Below are 20,227 nucleotides of genomic sequence, written 5' to 3' on the forward strand. Positions count from 1 at the left end.
ATATTTCAAGGTAAAAACTTGCATACTTTTGCTTTAAATAAAGTTGACATGAACATTTTGCTGCAGTCAGACGATAAGGTTAACCAAGGCATCTTCATGCAGAAGTGGACATTTTGTGCTAAAATAAACCTGTTTAGTTGCACTTGAGCAAGTGCCATTAACAAATGGTACCAGTACAGTTCATTAAGGGATGTCATCACTGATGTCATGATCATCTGTATACCACCTCACTGTCTTTACTGACAGATAGACTTGGCTTTTCTTATTTTACTTCCCTCCCCCGTTTAACCCTTCACACCCTCATATTCCTTCAGAGAACACAAATACTCGCACACTCACAGTAGAACCACCCATTTGTCATTCACACGTACATATACACAATGTACAAGTACACATAAGTAGTTAGATTACAGCTCAGTAACTAATGAAACGCTGAAGCACATGCCCCTCAGAGCAATGCTGACCCCTGATTAGTCCTGCACATGGCCATCTTTTATTTTTTTTGCTAAGGAAAACAAGATGAAAAGCTAGAAGCTTAAGTAGATGAAGATTGATGAATCTCATTAAAGAACATATCTTGGTCATATTTCACCCCAAAATAAAAAGAAATAAACAAGAAATTTGAATATTCTTAAAAAAAAAAATTGCAGATTTTTTACAATCATTATTTTATTTGAAAAATAACTTACACTCACTTCAAGAGTCAGAGCTATGAAAGTCTCAACTAATGTGAAGCACAACAGGATTTTCAGAGCACTTGTAGGCCTGAAATGCCGTCTAAATTTAGCTTTTTTTTTTACAATCATAATTTGTTTTATTCTAAAACTATTTACATGACAATTAAATATATCATTTCAGTAATGCAAAAAAAATTCTAATATATCATGGTTTTTTTTTTTTTTGTCGAACCAATTCATGCCGATTTAAATGTAAACAATTATTGTATTACAATAAAATGTGCAAAATTGGCACCAAAAACAATGATACAAATCCCCAAAAATTATAATGGTCCTAAAATATGTTATAATGTTTTTTTTCCTTCTATTTCTGTCTTTTTTTGTTCCCCCTCTTTTTTTCTATTGACTTTGGAGTTAAATGTGACATGGATATGTTTTCGTGAGATTCAGTAAGAAGGAATTTTGAGCGTTTAAAACACGAATGCAACTCAGAAATGATTAGAGGATGAAAATATGGATAAAGGAAATGTGACTAGTTTTGGAAGAGCATCAGTTAGGCGTAAAACAGAAGTCAAAGAGTGTCATGGAGAATGGATCAAACAGAGATATAAACAGACATACGACACAAAGGAAGATGTTGCCAGAATCAATCTCCTTATGAAATGAACAAAGGAGAACAAGTCTGATGAAATATATAACTCATCTGCCTTTTATTATCTTTCACAGCATTGTAACCAAGAGGCACCACGTTCTCTGACACAGTGAGAGAGAAGCAGGCGCAGATCCCCAGACTAGCACACATACACAGCTACTGTTAATCAAGGCATTTGAAGAAGTTCCCCCAGAACTTTAGACTTCATACAAGTCTTTTCCTTTTAAGATATGAAAATACTATACTATCAAATAAAAAGTTAAAACTACTTTTAAAGTTCTGCTTGTACAAACAAGTAGATTATCAATGCAAATACAATCAGTTCAAAACAAATGACATGATAATGTTTGTTACACTGACAAACAAACATGAAGTGAAATGCTCAAACTTCCGCATTTATAAATGCTTGAGACAGACAGAGAGAGAAACACAGACAGAGACAGACAGAGAGAGAGACAGACACAGAGAGACAGAGACAGAGAGAGACAGAGACAGAGAGGAAAACATTTCAATGAAACAAGCTTATTGTCACTCATTCATTTATATACACTACTGCTTAAAGTTTGGGGTTGGTAAGATCTTGTTTTTGATGTTTTTTGATGTCTTTGAAAGAAGTCTTTCATGCTCACCAAGACTACATTTATTTGATCACAAATACAGTAAAAACTAGCTAATATTGGGAAATATTACAATTGAAAATAACTGTTTTCTTTTTTAATATTTTTAAAAATGTAATTTATTCCTGTAACGTAAAGCTGAATTTTCAGCATCATTACTCCAGTCTTCAGTGTCACATGATCCTTCAGAAATCATTCTAATATGCTGATTTGCTGCTCAAGAAACATTTCTTATTATCATCATCAGTTGAAAACAGTTGTGCAGCTTAATATCTTTCTGGAAACATATTTTCAAGATTCCTTGATGACTATAAAGTTCAAAAGAACAGTAATTATTTGAAATGGAAATATTTTGTAACATTATAAATGTCTTTACTGTCACTTTTGATCAATTTAATGTGTTCTTGCTTAATAAAAGTATTAATTTCTTTACACAAAATCCTACAGACCCCAAACGGTATAGTATATACAGTACATAAAAAGATTATAGTGATGCATGAAATACATGCTTAGACTTTTCAATGGCATAACTGTTAACCAAACAAATGCATAAGTAAATATCCTATGTTTTGATTAAGATTTTATCATTTTAAGAGTTAAAAAATATTGAATATAAAATTCTATATTGAAATATTAAATTACAAAAAAGTTGTAAGTACTTTAAGTGTTTTTCCCCTCATTTTTAAATATTTAATGGATTTCATTACTTCATACTGTTGCAAAATACCTGAAAAACGTCACACACTGCTTATTTATTTGTATTTTTGTTCTTTGTTTTATTATTGACTTAATTACTTAAAAAATAAAAAAATGTTTACTTACATTAAAAATACTTGAAGGCTCATGTCACGGCTTTAATTTGTTAATGCTATATTGTTTAACCTTTTAAATACAAGAGTGTGTTCAGTAATATATTAGTTTTTGTTGTTGGTATCGCCTGATGCTGAAAATGTTCAACCCTACACCATGCATATACATATCAAATAAACAACTTTTCGCTGTTGTTTTACCATGGGCATAAGATATAGTCCTCTGAATGACATGGTGCATGACGGAGAAAGTCTTCTCACATGCCGTCTGCGAAGAACAGAATAACAGTGAGAAAGAGATTTGATCAGCATTTTCTTTACTATGCTGCATGATCACTGTGATGCATTTATGACATATTGTTTTAATGTGCTGTACTTTGAGGTCTGTTGGGTAATGGTGAGTCCAGGCCAACAGCATAGCAGCAAATAGATCACCGGTCCCCACAAACACCGCGTCCACCTTCGGCACCTCTATTCGGATCCGCTGGGTCGTCCTTGTACCGTCCGGCATCACTGCAGAAACATGGCTACTTTATTCTGCATTCTTCACAAGAACTTATCATACATGAACCAGCCCTGATCTTTAACCACTAGGCTACACAATCCCATGTAGGCTGTTCAAATAAATATCTAAAAAATAAATATAAAAATATCTGAATTCATATGCATTCCAATAAGCTCTCATAATTGCGAATTTTGTCATTGGTAAAATCTGCACACAGTGCTATTATCTTTCACTGCTCAGCAGTCCGACATGTTTTTAAATTCATGACAAAGCAATTTTGAGCTGCACAGGAAGCACACACACTTACAAATGCGCTGACTGCCAAAAGACACCAGGAATCTGTCTCCGAGACGAGGGGGCAGATCAGAGCTGGTGATGACCACAGTGTCTGGACCCATCTTATGCAGCAGGTCCATCACCTGAACACACACACACAGACACACACACACACACACACACACACACACACACATACACACATACACACATACACACATACACACATACACACATACACACATACACACAGTCAGAGACCTCGATCGGGGGCCAGTAACACGTGAACAGCAGTGCTTTGTTTCAATTTTCAAAAGTTCCAACAAAATACAGACAACTGTCTCCAAAGGGTTCACAAAAATAATGATATAAAAATCATTATAAAAAATTATAATGATTTACATTACAGTAATAATAATAATATATTAGTAGATAAGATGATAATAATAAGGATAATGATTTTAAATGACTACTACTACTACTATTATTATTATTAATTATATATTTTAGTATATTATTAGATAATATTATGATAACAGCAACTTTAAAATATTATTTTTATTATTGTTCTTTTCTTATTTATATTTCTTATTATTATCAATAATAACTATAACAACAATTATAATCATTATTATTATTTGCATAACAGTAATAATAATAAGAATATATTAGATAAGGTAAAAATAAAAGAATAATTTGAAAACATTATTGACAATTACAATAATTATTACATTATAACAACAACAATAAATGTTTATTTTTATTGCTCTCATTGATAATAACATTTATTATTAATAATAATAATTATTATTTTAATTAAGAACATTTTACAATTATTTGTATTATCATTAATTTAATATTAGATAATGATAATAATAATAATTATTATTATATAGTTATAAATAATATCTAATAAAGTAATATATATATATATATATATATATATATATATAATAACAATATATAAGATAATACTACTAAAAACATTATTTTTATTACTGATAATAATATATTATAACTATAAATATTTTTATTGCTCTCATTGATAACATGTATTATTAATAATAATAACAATTATTATTATTTTTAATTAAAATATTTTAGAAAATTATTTGTATTATTACTAATTTAATAATATAATACAATAATAATAATAATAAAGTAATAAAAAAATATATATAATAAGATAATAGTAATAAAAACATGAATTGTTTTACTACTACTACTACTAATAAAAAATAACAATCAAATTTGGAAATTTGGTGTGTGTATCATTTGTTGCTAGTGCATCTAATTTATATTCGGACATTTATTTCTGCCTCCCATTTTTTATAGGCTATTATGGGGCATGATGTATTTAAATTCACCTCAACAGCATCTTTCTCTGTGCTGATATTCTTCCCTGTCAACAACCTGGAATGAAGAACATGGAGTTAGAAGAGTTGATTGCACATCAGTGTGATGTGAACAGCTGTGAGGCACTGAAGATGTATGGGTAAATCCACAGCTGACCACTAGAGGGAACTACAATATCACTCTTCTGTCATACTGAAGCAGGTGAGGGGCTAGACAGAGGTTTGACATTTGCAGCACAGAAACAGCCAATCACAGCCAATAACACACACAAAGCTGTTGAGAGGAGGTATTCTACTCACTCAGCCTCAAACTGGTTGGGTGTGATGATATCGGCCACAGGCACCACTTTATTCTTGTACACAGGATGGAGATTCTGAGGAACATACTGCAAAAGTCAAAGAGTACTATGAAAAATAAATGTCACCATTTTTCCGAATTCTATTTCCTATATAATGTACAGAATGGGTCAGAAGACAAAAAAACTGAATGAGAGGAATAAGAACACAAGTTAACTTACCATTGAACCATGGTCACCTAAGACAGGGTCACAAACTGAGAAAAACAGAGTAAAACAAGTTATACTTTAATGTGCAAGGTTAATGTACACTAGCGTTCAAAAGTCTGGGGTCGCAAAGAGTAAATGTTTTTAAAGGAAGTCTCTTATGCTCACCAATGCTGCATTTATTTGATCACAAAACAAGAAATATTACAATTTTAAATATTACATAAAACGTAATATATTCCTGTGATGCAAAGCTGAATTTTCAGCATCATTACTCCAGTCTTCAGTGTCACATGATCCTTCAGAAAGCATTCTAATATGCTGATTTGATGCTCAAGAAATTGATAATAACTCAAGAAAAACGTTATCATCAACGTTGAAAACAGTTGTGCTGCTAAATATTTTAGTGGAAACTGATACATTTTGATTATTTGATCAACAATAAAGTTCAAAAGAACAGCATTTATTTGAAATAGACATTATAAATGTCTTTACTGTCACTTTTGAGCAATGCAATGCATCCTGGCTGAATAAAAGTATTAAATTGCTTTAAAACAATCCTACTGACCCCAATATTTTGATGGCATTATTATATAAACACACTTGTAAAAACAATTTATAATGTATAAAATCTATACAGCTTTTGTTAACCTAGGACGAAAGAGACTGAAAAACACTCACCATATACAAGGTTAGGATTGGCCCTCTTCAGCTCTTGAACAATGTCAACCACCATCTCCAGAAACGATGTATCTCTAGTGTAACCTGCAGTAATAGAGAGAGAAGAGCTTTGATCAATACTTTGCTTTCCTTACCAGCATCTTACTCTTGATCTTTGACTCCATTCGTCCCAGATCAAAATGTTCCTTCTGCCTGGAGTACAAAAACTGACCACTCAGCACAAGCACGAGGATCAGTCTTGGGTCATTCTCATTCTTTGAGCCTGAGAATTTTAAAACCAGTAAGGTGGATACAATTTTTTAATGATACAGGCCACCTGTGGTTATTAGGGTTGGGCCGATAGACAATGCCATCGTCCATCGCCGATGGCTGATAGACCGGTCATCTCTCCTTACTCTGTTTATGTGGGAAGTGAAATTTTATGTACTGTAATGTAACAGGCAACTGTTACACCGTGTCTACACCAGACGTGACAGCTAAAGTTCTAGACTGATCTATATATATATAATAAATCTCGATTATAGATCAGTGGTTCTATAGTATTTTGTCGCGCCGCGCCACTCGCGTCCGGTGTAGACACGGTGTTAGGAATCCTGTTTTCCCTTATAAGGATTCACGCTTCGGGCACACCCCCTAACTCCACCCCCACACCCCTCTGCCCCCACCGATGTCATCGTTCATCGCGATTTTCACTGTAGACTTCGTCCGATGCCAATTTTGTAGACATCGCCCAACCCTAGTGGTTATTACTACAATACAGGGAATTTGTGGGTGAAAACATGTCAGAATTATGCCGTCTTTGCCATAAATACTTGAAGAAATTATTTTATTTCAGAAGTCTGAAAAGAATCAGAACACCACAATATACTCTTTGTTATGTGTGTATTAAATGAACAGACTTGGAACCCAATAAACACATCAAAGCATGCACGATATCAAAGGAAGTGACAATAAGTTGAGTTGGGACCACTCTAAAATTTCCAGGGCCAGTCTGCAGGTATGGGTCATGTGGCGGCTCGGTCTCTCCTGTCAGGTAAATAAATCCTACATGTGACTCATCTGACCTTCAGAGCTTTTCATGTGTCACACACTAAATCGCACTGCGACAATACAAGCCACTAGCAAGAGAGGCATGCAGAAGGGTCCAACAGAAGTTACAATTTTCACATTACCACATCACAGCTGGGATTAGAAATAGTGCACTAGAAATAGAGCCTAGGCATTAGGATAGATAGTCAATATACAGGTGGGATACAGAATGAGTGCTCTGAAATGCTGACAACCACCAAAATCAACTCATGTTATTAAACCGTCAGTACAAGAGAACCCCTTTTTCTTGAGATTTTGAAATGGTCTGGTTATGAAGTTAAAAGTAAATACACTACAGTTGAAAAGTTTGGGGTCGGTACAACTTAATGTTTTTGAAAGAAGTATCTTATGTTCACAAAGGCTGTATTTATTTGAACAAAAATACAGTAAAATCAGGAATACTGTGAAATGTTATTACACTTATTGATATGACTTTTTTCCATTTAAATATATCTTAATATGTCATTTATTACAGTGATGCAAAGCTGGATTTTCAGCATCATTACTCCAGTCTTCAGTGTCACATGATCCTTCAGAAATCATTCTATTGCTGCTCAAGAAACATTTCTTATCATCATCAGTTGAAAACAGTTGTGCTGCTTCATATTTTTGTGGAAACTGTGATATATTGTTTTTTTAAGATTTGCTGATGAATATAAAGTTCAAAAGGACAGCATTTATTTAGAATAGAAATCTTCTATAACATAAACTATCAATTTTGTTCAATTTAATGCATCTTTGCTGAATAAAAGCATTCATTTCTTTCAATTAAAAATAAATCTGATCCAAATATTTTGAACGGTAGTGCACACACAATAAGCCACAAAACAACTAAAATTATTTACATTTAAGCTAAATAAAATAATCCCGATACATATGCATTTTATATCTTATTTATGTTTAGATGGAGCTAAACATATTTTTACTGTTTAAAAGCGTGTGAAAAAGTCTCACATGGCTCTCTATTCCTATGTTCTCCTTTCCTCTTTAGCCATTCTGTGCTTTCCTCTCTTCCTTCTCTTCTCAAGGTGATGGTAAAGGAGAGCCCATGCACCAGAGACTTCTCGCTCGCTAACACACTCAATAGAGCACAATATTTCTCCGGTGCTGGTGCGAGACCTGCGACTCTATGACCCTGTGTCCTCTACGGTCTAAGCTATGAAAATCTATTATAAAATACATTAAGTTTCCACAAAAATATTAAGCAGCACAACTGTTTCAACACTGATAATAATAATAATAATAATAATAATAAAAGTTTCTTGAACAGCAAATCAGCATATTAGAATGATTTCTGAAGGATCATGTGACAATCAGCTTGAAAATCAGCTTTTCCATTACAGGATTTAACTACATTTTATAATATCTTAAAATAAAACAGTTATTTAAATTGTAATAATATTTCACAATATTACAGTTTAACAGTATTTTTGATCAAATAAATGTAGCCTTGATGAGTATAAGAGATTTCTTTCAAAAAACCCAAACTTTTGAATGGTAGTGTATTTAAAATATATTTTTTTAAAACTTTGTATAGCTGGTGTCTTCCACAACCAACAATTTTGCCACTAATAAAGATATATCAAAATTCGGTGTGTACCTGGTTACAATGCTTGAGATGAAATATGAGACATGATGTATGAAAAAAAATTAAAAAAGGTAAATAAAACTTTTTATAACATCTCTTAAAATCAAGTTGTAATTTTGTAAAATTATGCAAAACGTGTGAAATAATGGACAAAAACCATACAAAAAAATTTTATGAAAAAAAATTGTAAAAATGTGAAAATATTGTACAAGTATTATGCAAAATGTGTATATTTGGTATATGTAAAATATCAGCAATGAAATTAAATCAACTGAAATGTAAACTGTTCAAACACTTTCTCCCACTCTCACTAGTTTATTTTCTAGAAGTCCACAGATGAACCAAAATTGCCTGTAGCTGAAGATATCTACACAGACACAGGTCTCTATGATATTATGACCTTTAGGTATGGTGCCGGGCTGTCCCGGGGCCTCTAGGGTCCCACATACGGCCCGCGTACATTGTTTCATGCCATCACAGAATTACATCATTCCATATTTTTCATCCCTCCCCTCAATAAATTACTAAGCATGCAAATAATCCATAGTAATCGTGTGTCAAATAGAGATGCATTGGCATGAATGGCAGTCAAAGAACTGACCTGTAAGTACATAGTCGTAGTGGTTGACGTTGTTGAGCTTGATCCCTTCATACAGGACATGAAGCTCATCTGCAGTCAAGACCTGTCCCTTCCAGTGAGAGTACCCTGAATGAAGACAGATCACAGATCAAATACACAGAAATCAGATTAAAAATCCAGCGGTGATGCAGAGCGTCCGCTGACGTTCGAGATGCTACGAGCATGAAGATCTCGTTTGGTCACATGACACTTTCCGCACCACAGAACGGACAGAAGCGCCACCACTTCATCAGACACCATTACTGTTGCCGCGGGAGCTGTGATGTCACAATTCAGGTGAGTCACCGAGCTGGTCACATGGTATGTTTCTAGTTGCTAAGAAACAGGACAGAGGAAAGCCTAAGGGGCTGGATGAAAAAGACGCATCATTGTAGCCTTGATGTGTGTGTGTGTGTGTAAGTGTTATGGGGAGAAGATGACTGCAAAGGGGAATCTTTGATAAGACGGGTGTCTGTCGTCATCATTTTCTGCTGCCGCAACTCTGCAAAGCCTCTCAGCTGGAACCACAAAACCTCTAATCCCAGTCACTTCACCCACACGTATTATGCAGATACTCTATTTCACACCAAATCACGATCAGGGAAAGCATTGAGAAGATGCCGCATGAGGTGCATGCGGTTTCTACCCATAAGGCTTTGCAGTGCCCATTGATATTCTGAACTGAGATGAAGTTCTGGACGTCATAACCTGTAAAAATATATCCAAGGTCGAACTATAAAGTGCTAGAGCGAAGGTCCAGTTTGGAGATCTCCTTGCTGTCACATCAACAGGCAGAAAGTACTGTTAGATGCTGATTACCAAAAAATGTAACTGAATAATTACTATTACTTATCATCATTAACACATGGTGTGTCTTGAGTAAGAACTTAATTCTAAATGTTAATTCTTAATTCTAAACATTTAACCCAGTTAAATGTTTGTACATTAACGAGACATGGCCAATGAACGCTGCATTGTCACCTCTATAAAGTAACGAGTAAACTAACAGAATTCAAAAACGTAAGGATGCACTGATAATGATGATACACCACTAATTACACTACTGTTAAAAAGTTTGGGGTCAGTACGTTTTTTATTTAATTGATTGTTTTTTTTCAGCAAGGATGCAAAAAGTTCATTTTTTTAAATTATGGTCTTCTCTTCACAAACATTAAGAAATGTTTCTTGAGCCCTAAATCAGCATATTAGAATGATTTCTCAATGACCATGTGACATAGAAGAGTAATGGCTGCTGAAAATTAAGTAAATTAATTAATTTGCCATAACAGGAATGAATTACATTTTTAAATACATTAAAATGGAAAACAGTACTTTTAAATTGTAACATTTCACAATATTACTGTTTTTTTTTAACTGTTTTTGATTGAATAAATGCAGCCTTGTTAAGCATAGGAGACATCTTTCAAAAACAAAGCAAACATCTTACAGATTGCAAACTTTTGAACTGTGTTTTTGTTAAGGTCAATAACCAATAAATGGCTGATGTAGTGAATCTATAATATCATAATATCTCCTTTTTTATATATAAAAAAAGCTTCCATTGCTCACTAAAAAACTATTTTACTTTTTAGTGGAGTAATCAAAGTGAGCAGTGGAAGATGGACAAATATTCCTTTCAAAAGGTGCTATAAAAAAAGTATCATATTTGAATGAGAAAAAAGAGCTCATAATAGTAGAGCAGGGAAATAGCTAATATTGGCCAATATTGATCAAACTGCCAACATCAAATGACCCATATGGTGCAAATATACTGCATTCCTTCCATAAACGATCAATCAAATTTTATAAAAGGATAAATTAAACATTTTCGATTAATAAATTGAATCATAATTTTGCAGCTGGCCTAAGACGACTCAAATGCTGAACTAGTTTCTTTTTCTTTAACATTAGATATATATACATCCTGGTACTCGGTTAGCTGCTGGTTTGGAAATACTTAGTAAGCCAGCAGCACATGAGTCTGTGTCCCTCTGTCTATAGGCTTAAATGCTTCTGAAAAACCCAACTCAAGTGGCTAAAGACAACGTTGCAGCCCAGAGGAGAAGAAAGCATCCAAGCAGAGAGGGAGGCCGGTCACAGGGCATGCAAAAAGTTCCCTGATCTCAATCAAAACATAAAAGAAAGATCTCAATCAAAACATAGCAGGATATGTTTTAAAGGACCAGATTTGAAGTGCACTATCCAAAGGGGAGACAAAATATCACAATACTTCTACTCTCTTGAAGTACAGCGATCAGTGCTTAGTCTGTTTGGAAGCTCACTAACTACACTTTTCACACACAGATCATAATGAACTGTTACAACATGTGAATGCAATATGCATTAAGCACTTCAATGAAGCATCTGTTTCTGTCCTCGTGACAGTAAGACATTGTTGCAGAAAGAGGTCAAGGGGCACTACGGTGCATCTGCAAATGAAATTTACTGCATCAATATGAAAACGCATTTGGGGACTCGGCACAAGTGATATCCGACAACTGATCAAAACTTGTTATCTTAAATCAAAAACCATCAGGATAAAAATTCCCTAATGCCTCAAACCCTTATATGCATATTATGCACACTGTGACTGGCTGGAATGTTCAGAAACGGTTTCAGTTCAGCCAATGTTCATAATTTGTTTATCTAGTAAGCATTACTAATCAAAGTCATTATAACAAGTATATTTTTAATCACATGTTCATAACCGGATCAGTCCAGGCAGCCTGTCAGGTTTAACGAAAATAATAACTTGAAGAACACATTAATTTACATTTATAAAATCTGTAGTGATTTTTTTTTTGTTGGTCAGTTCTGTCAGTGCCTGTTTGGGCATATGTTGTATTGTCATTATGACACATAACTTCTTAATCTAACAAAAAATCGAATGAAAAACCTGAACTCTTAATGTGCTGTTTAACACATTTTCAAAAATGATTCCATCTGGATCCAATTATGGCATCATACAGTAACACATTCTATTCATCAGTGCATCTGCGACATCATAGTAACAAATATGCTTCCACACAACATTTGAAATATTTTGAGACTCTTTAACTAAGCGAACCACACAATTACTTTGATCTAAAATGCTTTCAAATGACATTGTATCACTGTGACAAGCTGTTCTCCAAAAAGCAGCAGAATGTTTGTGTCAGCCTACCTGTGTGGTTGGAGAACTGAACAGAGTTGATCGAGTCTACCTCAAACCCCAAGACCTGACAAACACACACACACACACACACATTCCAAGCATGAAAAGAAGTTCCTTCAGAGAGTGACACAGATACATAAAGTACTCAATGCAATAATCACAAGGGCATGTGATCAGAATAAGAATATGTACTATTCCTACACAATATGATTTTATCAGATGGTTAAACATCAAACTCAACTATCAGTCCCTTACTGAGCATCTGGTAACTTTAACACAGTTTCTATTCTGCTAGGCTCCATCCATTGTGTTAATAATCAAGCTATATAATGTTTAAGTGTCTGAGCTTGACCAGCACATATTTCTGAAAGTCTAAGCATACGCTTTTAAATTCCTAAATGATGATAACACATGCATATTAGTTGCTTTTAAGCCAGAGACCACAAAAGGTGCTGCATAACACAAATAAGTCATAGTATAATGGAAGTTAACACTTTTATAATATTGGCCTACTGAGGTTTGCTTATGTCAAGGTAAACATTAAGGCAAGGCAAGTTTATTTATATAGCACATTTCATACACAATGGTAATTCAAAGTGCTTTACATAAAATAAAAATAATAATCACAATAATAAAAGAATTTGAAGGGAAAATAAAGGGTAATGTCGCATACTCTTTGCAGCAGTACTATTAGTAGTATTTGGGGTCATTCATATTCAACATTCATATGGTTATTATGGGTAACTTCAACAGCTTTTCTATCCTGCTAGGTTCAATCCATTGTATAAATAAACTATGATTAATAAAGTTTAGGTGTCTAATATATGTTTTTAAACCAATAGCTTCCTAAATGACCACACTAATAACACGGGCATATCTGGTTTCAAGTTCAAGAGCTCAAAAGATGATGCATTACGCAAATGAGCCAGAAAAGTTCAAGCTTTAGTCTGACTACTGGAATGTGGTTATGTCAAACACTCACAGGAACATATTTTGAGGGGAAATAAAAGGTTAGCTTCACTTACTATTAGTATTAGTTATATTAATACATGTACAGATTTGTTGTCTTTGCATGAGAACAAACATAAAGACAATTCCAAAACATGAGGGCTATCTAATCTAAAATAGCACTCTCTGTCACCGAAACACTCAAAAGTTTAAAGATGAAACATTCAAATGCAGGATGCACGAGCGTGGGTTTTAGACGCGACTGGAAGAGCCTTTGAAAAAAATAATAATAATAATAATAATAATAAAGTCTAATAAAAAAAGAGCCTCCCGGCTGTGACGTCAGTCTCGGAAACGTAAGCCAGCGCGAGCGCTCAGAAGAAGGTATGACAGCTGGAGCCATTCAAAACCTAATGAGCCTGGGTTAACAGTTTGGACCCTCAGAACACATCATCTTTCAGAAACCGAGATTCAATGCTATCCGAATCATTTCTGGTGATGGTTAACGGCTGTGTCACTCCTAGCTAGAGCTTTAAGTTTCTGTGGCAAACAATTAGCCAAGTAACTATTAATAGGAACATATTTTAATCAAGAGGCCAAGTTCTGGGAATGAAACGGTCTAGACTCGGGGTGAGGGAAGTTCACTACATAAATATCTCCAACTGCACAAGAACAGCATGCAAGGGAATACTGACCATGTGACCTTTCCTTTCTCCACCAGCATATAACTATAACATCATAATCACGAGTGTATCGTGCCGCGAGCCTCCGAGGAACGCCGCTCACCTGTAAGGGAAAGGATGCAGATTTATTGCCCACGTATCCTCTCACGACGTGACTCTGAATCGACAGCACTCGGCACTCCATAGTCGCGCGCAGTTAACGCGGTTTTAGACGCTCCAGAATGTCACGCGATCGAGGGGCAGCGGCGAACCGGAGAGGTGCTTCTCTTCTCTTTTTTACATCCAAATTAGGATCCGTGATGGCAAGTTCTCAAGGCAGCCAGAGGAATGAATGACATTCACACACTGGAGACGCTCATTGGCGGCGAGCGCATCTACTCAGGCATCCTGAGGGGGCACCTAAAATCCACTGACATCACGACGACGCTCGAGTCCGCTGTCAGTAGAAGAACCGTGGGCTATATTTATCATGCATTCAGGTAGAGAAGAATGGGCTGATGAAATCATCGTGAATCTGTCATGTAAACCAAGGAGAAGCCGAGAAGCCTCAATAAATCCAGTTTGCATTGGGAATTATGAGTATTAGCAGATGTTGAAATTATATTAAAAGGTAAATATATGTATTTGTTGCCTTTCACTTAGTTTTGCAGTTTGTGCACACCTTAAGAAATGACCTGTTATACAGCGATGCATTAGCGCAATAAACCGAGGTCTGTAGTGCTGCGGAAACGGGGTCCTTCTACACAAAGACGCGCTCTAGAATTATTCTTTTTTTTGCATTAAACAGCTTTTTAATGAACATAAAGGCAGGAACAGAACAAATAAAGAAAAGAGGATAAAAAAAAAAAACAGGGATTAATCACAATACATGAAAGATCTCATCATATCGCTTCAAAAAAGAAATACATTTTTTGTTATTAATTACTCTTAGTGATTGAATTAAATGGTCCACTTCACATAAGAAATCTATAAAAGTATGTATTTTCTTAAGAAACCTTTGTTTGTTAAAATGGAATTTTGCCAGAAGGATAAGAAAGTTAACAGCAGATTCTAAAGATTAGTTTTGGTTTTCAAAAAAAGCAAACAACTTCCTTAATGTGTAAATTACAGTTCATATTAACTTTAGAAAAACAAGAGGAACTCAAATCTTTCCAGAAACGTGATGAAACATTACAAGAGGAAAATAAATGACAAATATCTTCACTTTCTTTTTTACAGAAGGTGCATATATCAGCTACATCACAGCATTTCGACACAACAGCGTTACAAGGGGTATATATTATGCAAAATGTTAAAATGCACTTCTTTCACTTTATTGGGTATATGGTAATAACCATGTGTTCCTCCATTGAATGCTGCGCTCTAGAATCCTCCAATCACTAGCGCGGTCAGCGATGACGTCAAGCCGTGAATGCGTGATGTCTGACGTCACCACTCTCGGCAACCTGTGACGTCTATCCGCCTCTTTCTGAATTTGAATTCAGTCTATCCATGAGAAATGAATTCTGTTGCTTCATTCTTTTTGCTTTAATAAAGAGTTTTAAATAAAATGTTGTCGTTTAGTTTCCCTTGAACAAAAAGTATAATAATGCACATGTCCCCTAAACCACCAAATAAATTATAATTGTGCTCTTTTTTTTTTTAGAAAGTAAAAGGCCTTTTAGTATAATCGTAAAATTGTCCACCTTCAGGTCATGGCACGTTTGTCTTTTTGCTGTGAAATCTTTACTGATTTTTATCAAGTAAATTTAATAAAGTAGGCCTATAAAAGAATACATTTTCAAGATGACAATTTAGGTTTACTTGATTATCCTTTTTTTATTTTTTTTGAAAAGTCATGTTAAAATGTGTCAGATATGATACATCAGGCTTTTGAGTAATGTTTATTTGTACATCTCAATTATCTGTGTACTGCGTTACATTATAATGTTTCCCCCTAAAATAACAACTACAGAGCTTTGATATATCATAATACTAAGCATATAAATATCTTAAGACATTATTAGGAGGTATAGAGTGACAACTCATTTATAGCCATAAAGATCTCCATTTACATTACAGGCTATCAGAATTTCATGTTAAATAACAATATATGCAACAAAATTGCTCTTTTTTCAGTTTGGGCCTCTGAACAATTTTTTCTTTTATATATATATATATATATATATGGTCTTAATTTTCAGTAAACTGTTCCATTTCAAAACAATTATATCTTTCTGACTATTATTTCATACATCAGGCCTTACAGGGTTAAACCTCAATACTTATTCTATTTCATATTTATGGTATAAAAACAACTATCCTAAATGCCCTATATACTTTATTGTCCACTGAAGCTCAAATATTCTGAGTCATGCAAAGCCTCAGGTCAGGACTCGACTATTTTTGCACAGGTGTGCTGGCAGCTTCAGGCTTTAGAAACCTAGTTCATCTTTTTCATCTTTGGCCTGTTGCCTACTTGACTATGAATCTAAACGTCCGAGCTCAGAGCAGTTTGTCTGGCCTCAGTGAAATGTGAGAGACTGAGAGAGCGTTTCTCTACCCCTTTTCTAAGGTGCTACAAAGAATGATTGAATATGAATCATTTAAAGAGCATATTTTAAAATTAAGCAAACCATGAAGGACCAGCTCTCATCTTACCCCTAAACGTAAACATTTCTTATTTTTTAGAGTGAAAAACACTATTTTCATATTACCTGAGCTGCTTTAAATATTATCTATTTTTTTTATAAGCCACTTTCAAATTGCCCTTAAGGTAGTTTTACAGATTTTGTGTCTGGGGATATTTTTATTTTTTGCACATTTTGCACAAGTGTAAGTAGGAAACACACTCCCACATATGGACTCCAATATTTATTTTTAAAATAATCATATTTTAATACGTGATCAGTTATTGAAAAAAACATTTCAAGGCTGTATGTACTGTTTTTCATACAAAATAATGAATTTGTCAGGGTTACCGATAATCTTTTTGAATATAAAGAATCCTAATATACTTGTCATGTTACTTTTTTTCATGAGAGATGAATAATTTACATATTTTACTAGTACAACAAACCATTAGCAGACCACGGGTCAATGGGTTGTTCACGGCTTAATGTGAATGATCTGGATTTAGTTTAATTAAACACTGCTTCCAAGGAGGCAACAGTTAGTAAAGGGGTCATATGATGCGATTTCAATTTTTCCTTTCTCTTTGGAGTGTTACAAGCTCTTGGTGCATAAAGAAGATCTGTAAAGTTGCAAAGACTAAAGTCTCAAACCCAAAGAGATATTCTTTATAAAAGTTAAGAGTCAGCCACACCTACCTAATCTGTCTCGTTCTAACACGCCCCCACATATCTACCTCACTATGTGGGAAGATTTGCATAACGCCACCCAAATGTGCACGCAAAGAAAGAAGGCGTAACTTTTATTCTCGCTGTAGTATTGTTGTTGCCGCCATGTCGTGAAGGCGCTGTGTGCTTCATTGTGAAAGCGAAACTACTTTGTTTGGTCTTCCAAAAGAGGACGATATCCACTTATTCGTCATGTCTGGAGCTGTTCCGTGCTGGTCGCTGAGGAAATACATCAACTTCACGCTGTGGATTTGCATAACGCCGCCCAAATGTTGAAGCAAAGAAAGAAGGCATAACTTTTATTCTCGCTGTAGTATTGTTGTTGCCGCCATGTCGTGAAGGCGCTGTGTGCTTCATTGTGAAAGCGAAACTACTTTGTTTGGTCTTCCAAAAGAGGACGATATCCGCTTATTCGTCATGTCTGGAGCTGATCTGAGCTGGTCGCTGAGGAAATATATCAACTTCACGCTGTGGATCGCTGGATCGGCTTTCACCGTGGACGAAGCGGTCCTCACATGTGGTTGCTGCAGGCATCACAGTATGGTGAGGGGCGTAACATTTCCGTCACACGCTTGAGGAATTCAGCCAATCACAACACACTGGATAGCTGGCCAATCAGAGCACACCTCGCTTTTCAGACCGCTGAGCTTTGTAAAAATCGACGCGTTTCAGAAAGGCGGGGCATAGAGGAGAAACAATAATGTACAGTATGTGGACAATAATGTGTTTTTTTTTAACCTTAAATCGCATAAACGCATTTCATTACACCAAATAATGTTCTTTTTAGCAGCATCATATGACCCCTTTAAGTTTTGAAACTATAAATGCCACTAGGCTATATACTTGGCCTCTGCAGTTTTTCATTGGTCACGGTGTTGTTTCTGTCAGTCTATGGCTGCTGAGTCAAACGCCTCTCAGATTATCCAGTAGTCGTGACTCCGCGCGAGAGAGGGAGGACCGGATTATAACCGCACAAAATTCGGTTCCTTTATCACACAAACGTGTGAATCATCACTGCATCAGAGCCCACTTCACCCGTAACAACCGAGAAGGCGCTGACTCGTGAGCAGCTGCCTAAAAGCCCGACCAATGATGCGTGACACACTGAAGCACTTTAGCGACATCTGCTGGTGAGCAAGCGACAGTGCATGTTTACGTCTCAGAATCACATGCAAGTTCTAAAGTATCTAACAAACACACTGACTCACAGCGTTAAAAAAGACTCCACGACACCAGATACAGCTCTCAGAGCATGACGGAAAACTAACAAGGGTTCTCGGTATTAGACTGATGTAATGACACATTGTGTTTACTGTGTCACCCTTTTAATGAACGACCTGAACAAATCCAATGATTTCTTGTTTTTTATGACCATGAAGTTAAAAGTACTAAAACACATTTCATTACACCTTGAATGTACAATTTAATCATTAAGCTTTCAAACATTTATTCATTGATTGATTAAATACTCTAAAGGTGTTTCTGCCTGCCTGGGTTTCTTGTCACAATAAAATAGCTTCCTGCATTACACTAAACGCTGGCTTTGATTTGGTGGATATTTATTACTAATAGAGCCTTATACTGCTTATTTTTTTATTATGCTAAACAGTAATAGATTATGCCAAAAAACATTTCTTTCTTTTTAAAATTCCAGTCTTTTAACAAGACTTTTTTTTCCCATTTATCACAATCTCCCAACATCTAGACATTTTTTTTTACTTTTAAGCCTCTCCAAAAACATCAGAATGAATTTTCAGAAATTGAAATGGTTCAATTATAAAATAGGTTTTTGAATTGCATTTTATTATGTATACATTTTTGATTATTTTTACTATTATGTATAAATATTTTTTATGTATAAATATTTTTGCTTTTCCTTTTCAAGCGCATTTCAGTGTATTTTTATATTTTAAAAAACATCTTTCAAGAAACTCATCGATGTCCTTAATGAACAAAATCGTTTTTTTTTCACCATTCTCCGAAAACCTAGATATTGTTTACTGTAAGCCCCCAAAAAATATGAAAACAAATTTATAAAAATTGAAAATAAGTTCATAAAAGAGGTTTTTGAATTGCATTTGAATGATTTTTAATTTTTTTAAAAATCTATCTAGAAACTCCAGTGTCCTTAATGAATATAATGAATATAACTGTGGGTATTTTCACCATTTATTAAAAGAATTTCAGTCTCTGCTAAAGATTAGAGTAGTGGAAAAGCTCTGAACACCTAGATTTTTTTTACTTTTAAGCCCCACAAAAATAGCAAAATTAATTTTCAGTACCTGAATATATATAATAATAATAAATATTTCAGTACCATAATAAAAGTTTAAATAAAAGTTGTTTTAAATTATTATTTTTTTGGTTCAGATATCATATATCTAGACACTGCACGGTATTTGATTAATATAATTATGGGTCCTGGAGGTTCAATTAGGGAACCGCCAAAAGACTGATGACCTTTTCTTGCTTGGCGCTCCTGCCTGACCTTTCAGTGTAACCGGACCTCAGAAGCTGAGACTGTCCAGCATTACCTGATCCACAGCTGTAGTGACATGACAAAACACTGCTGCACACCTGCTCAGGTGTCACTTTGAGCTCAAGAGCAGGTGTGGCAGAGAGAGAGAGAGAGAGAGAGAGAGAGTGTGTGTGTGTGTGTGTGTGTGAAAGAGAGAAAGAGAGAGAGAGAGAGAGAGAGAGTGTGTGTGTGTGTGTGTGTGTGTGTGTGTGTGT

General features: G+C 34.9%; 1 protein-coding gene across 1 annotated transcript; it reads right to left on the bottom strand.

The window, feature by feature from the left end:
* Window positions 1-2,849: 2,849 nt before the first annotated feature.
* On the bottom strand, window positions 2,850-14,962 carry LOC107603004 (pyridoxal kinase-like). Its single transcript, XM_016295665.1, has 10 exons — window positions 14,260-14,962; window positions 12,535-12,589; window positions 9,354-9,458; window positions 6,076-6,159; window positions 5,410-5,444; window positions 5,192-5,265; window positions 4,904-4,949; window positions 3,568-3,679; window positions 3,132-3,268; window positions 2,850-3,023 (listed from the first exon to the last, which is right to left on the bottom strand). The coding sequence occupies exons 1-10, from the start codon at window positions 14,338-14,340 to the stop codon at window positions 2,850-2,852; spliced, it is 903 nt and encodes a 300-aa protein (XP_016151151.1). The 5' UTR covers window positions 14,341-14,962.
* Between the last annotated feature and the right edge of the window lie 5,265 nt (window positions 14,963-20,227).

Source organism: Sinocyclocheilus grahami, unplaced genomic scaffold (assembly GCF_001515645.1).
Source record: "Sinocyclocheilus grahami isolate Dianchi unplaced genomic scaffold, SAMN03320097.WGS_v1.1 scaffold339.1, whole genome shotgun sequence".
Lineage (NCBI taxonomy): Eukaryota > Metazoa > Chordata > Actinopteri > Cypriniformes > Cyprinidae > Sinocyclocheilus > Sinocyclocheilus grahami.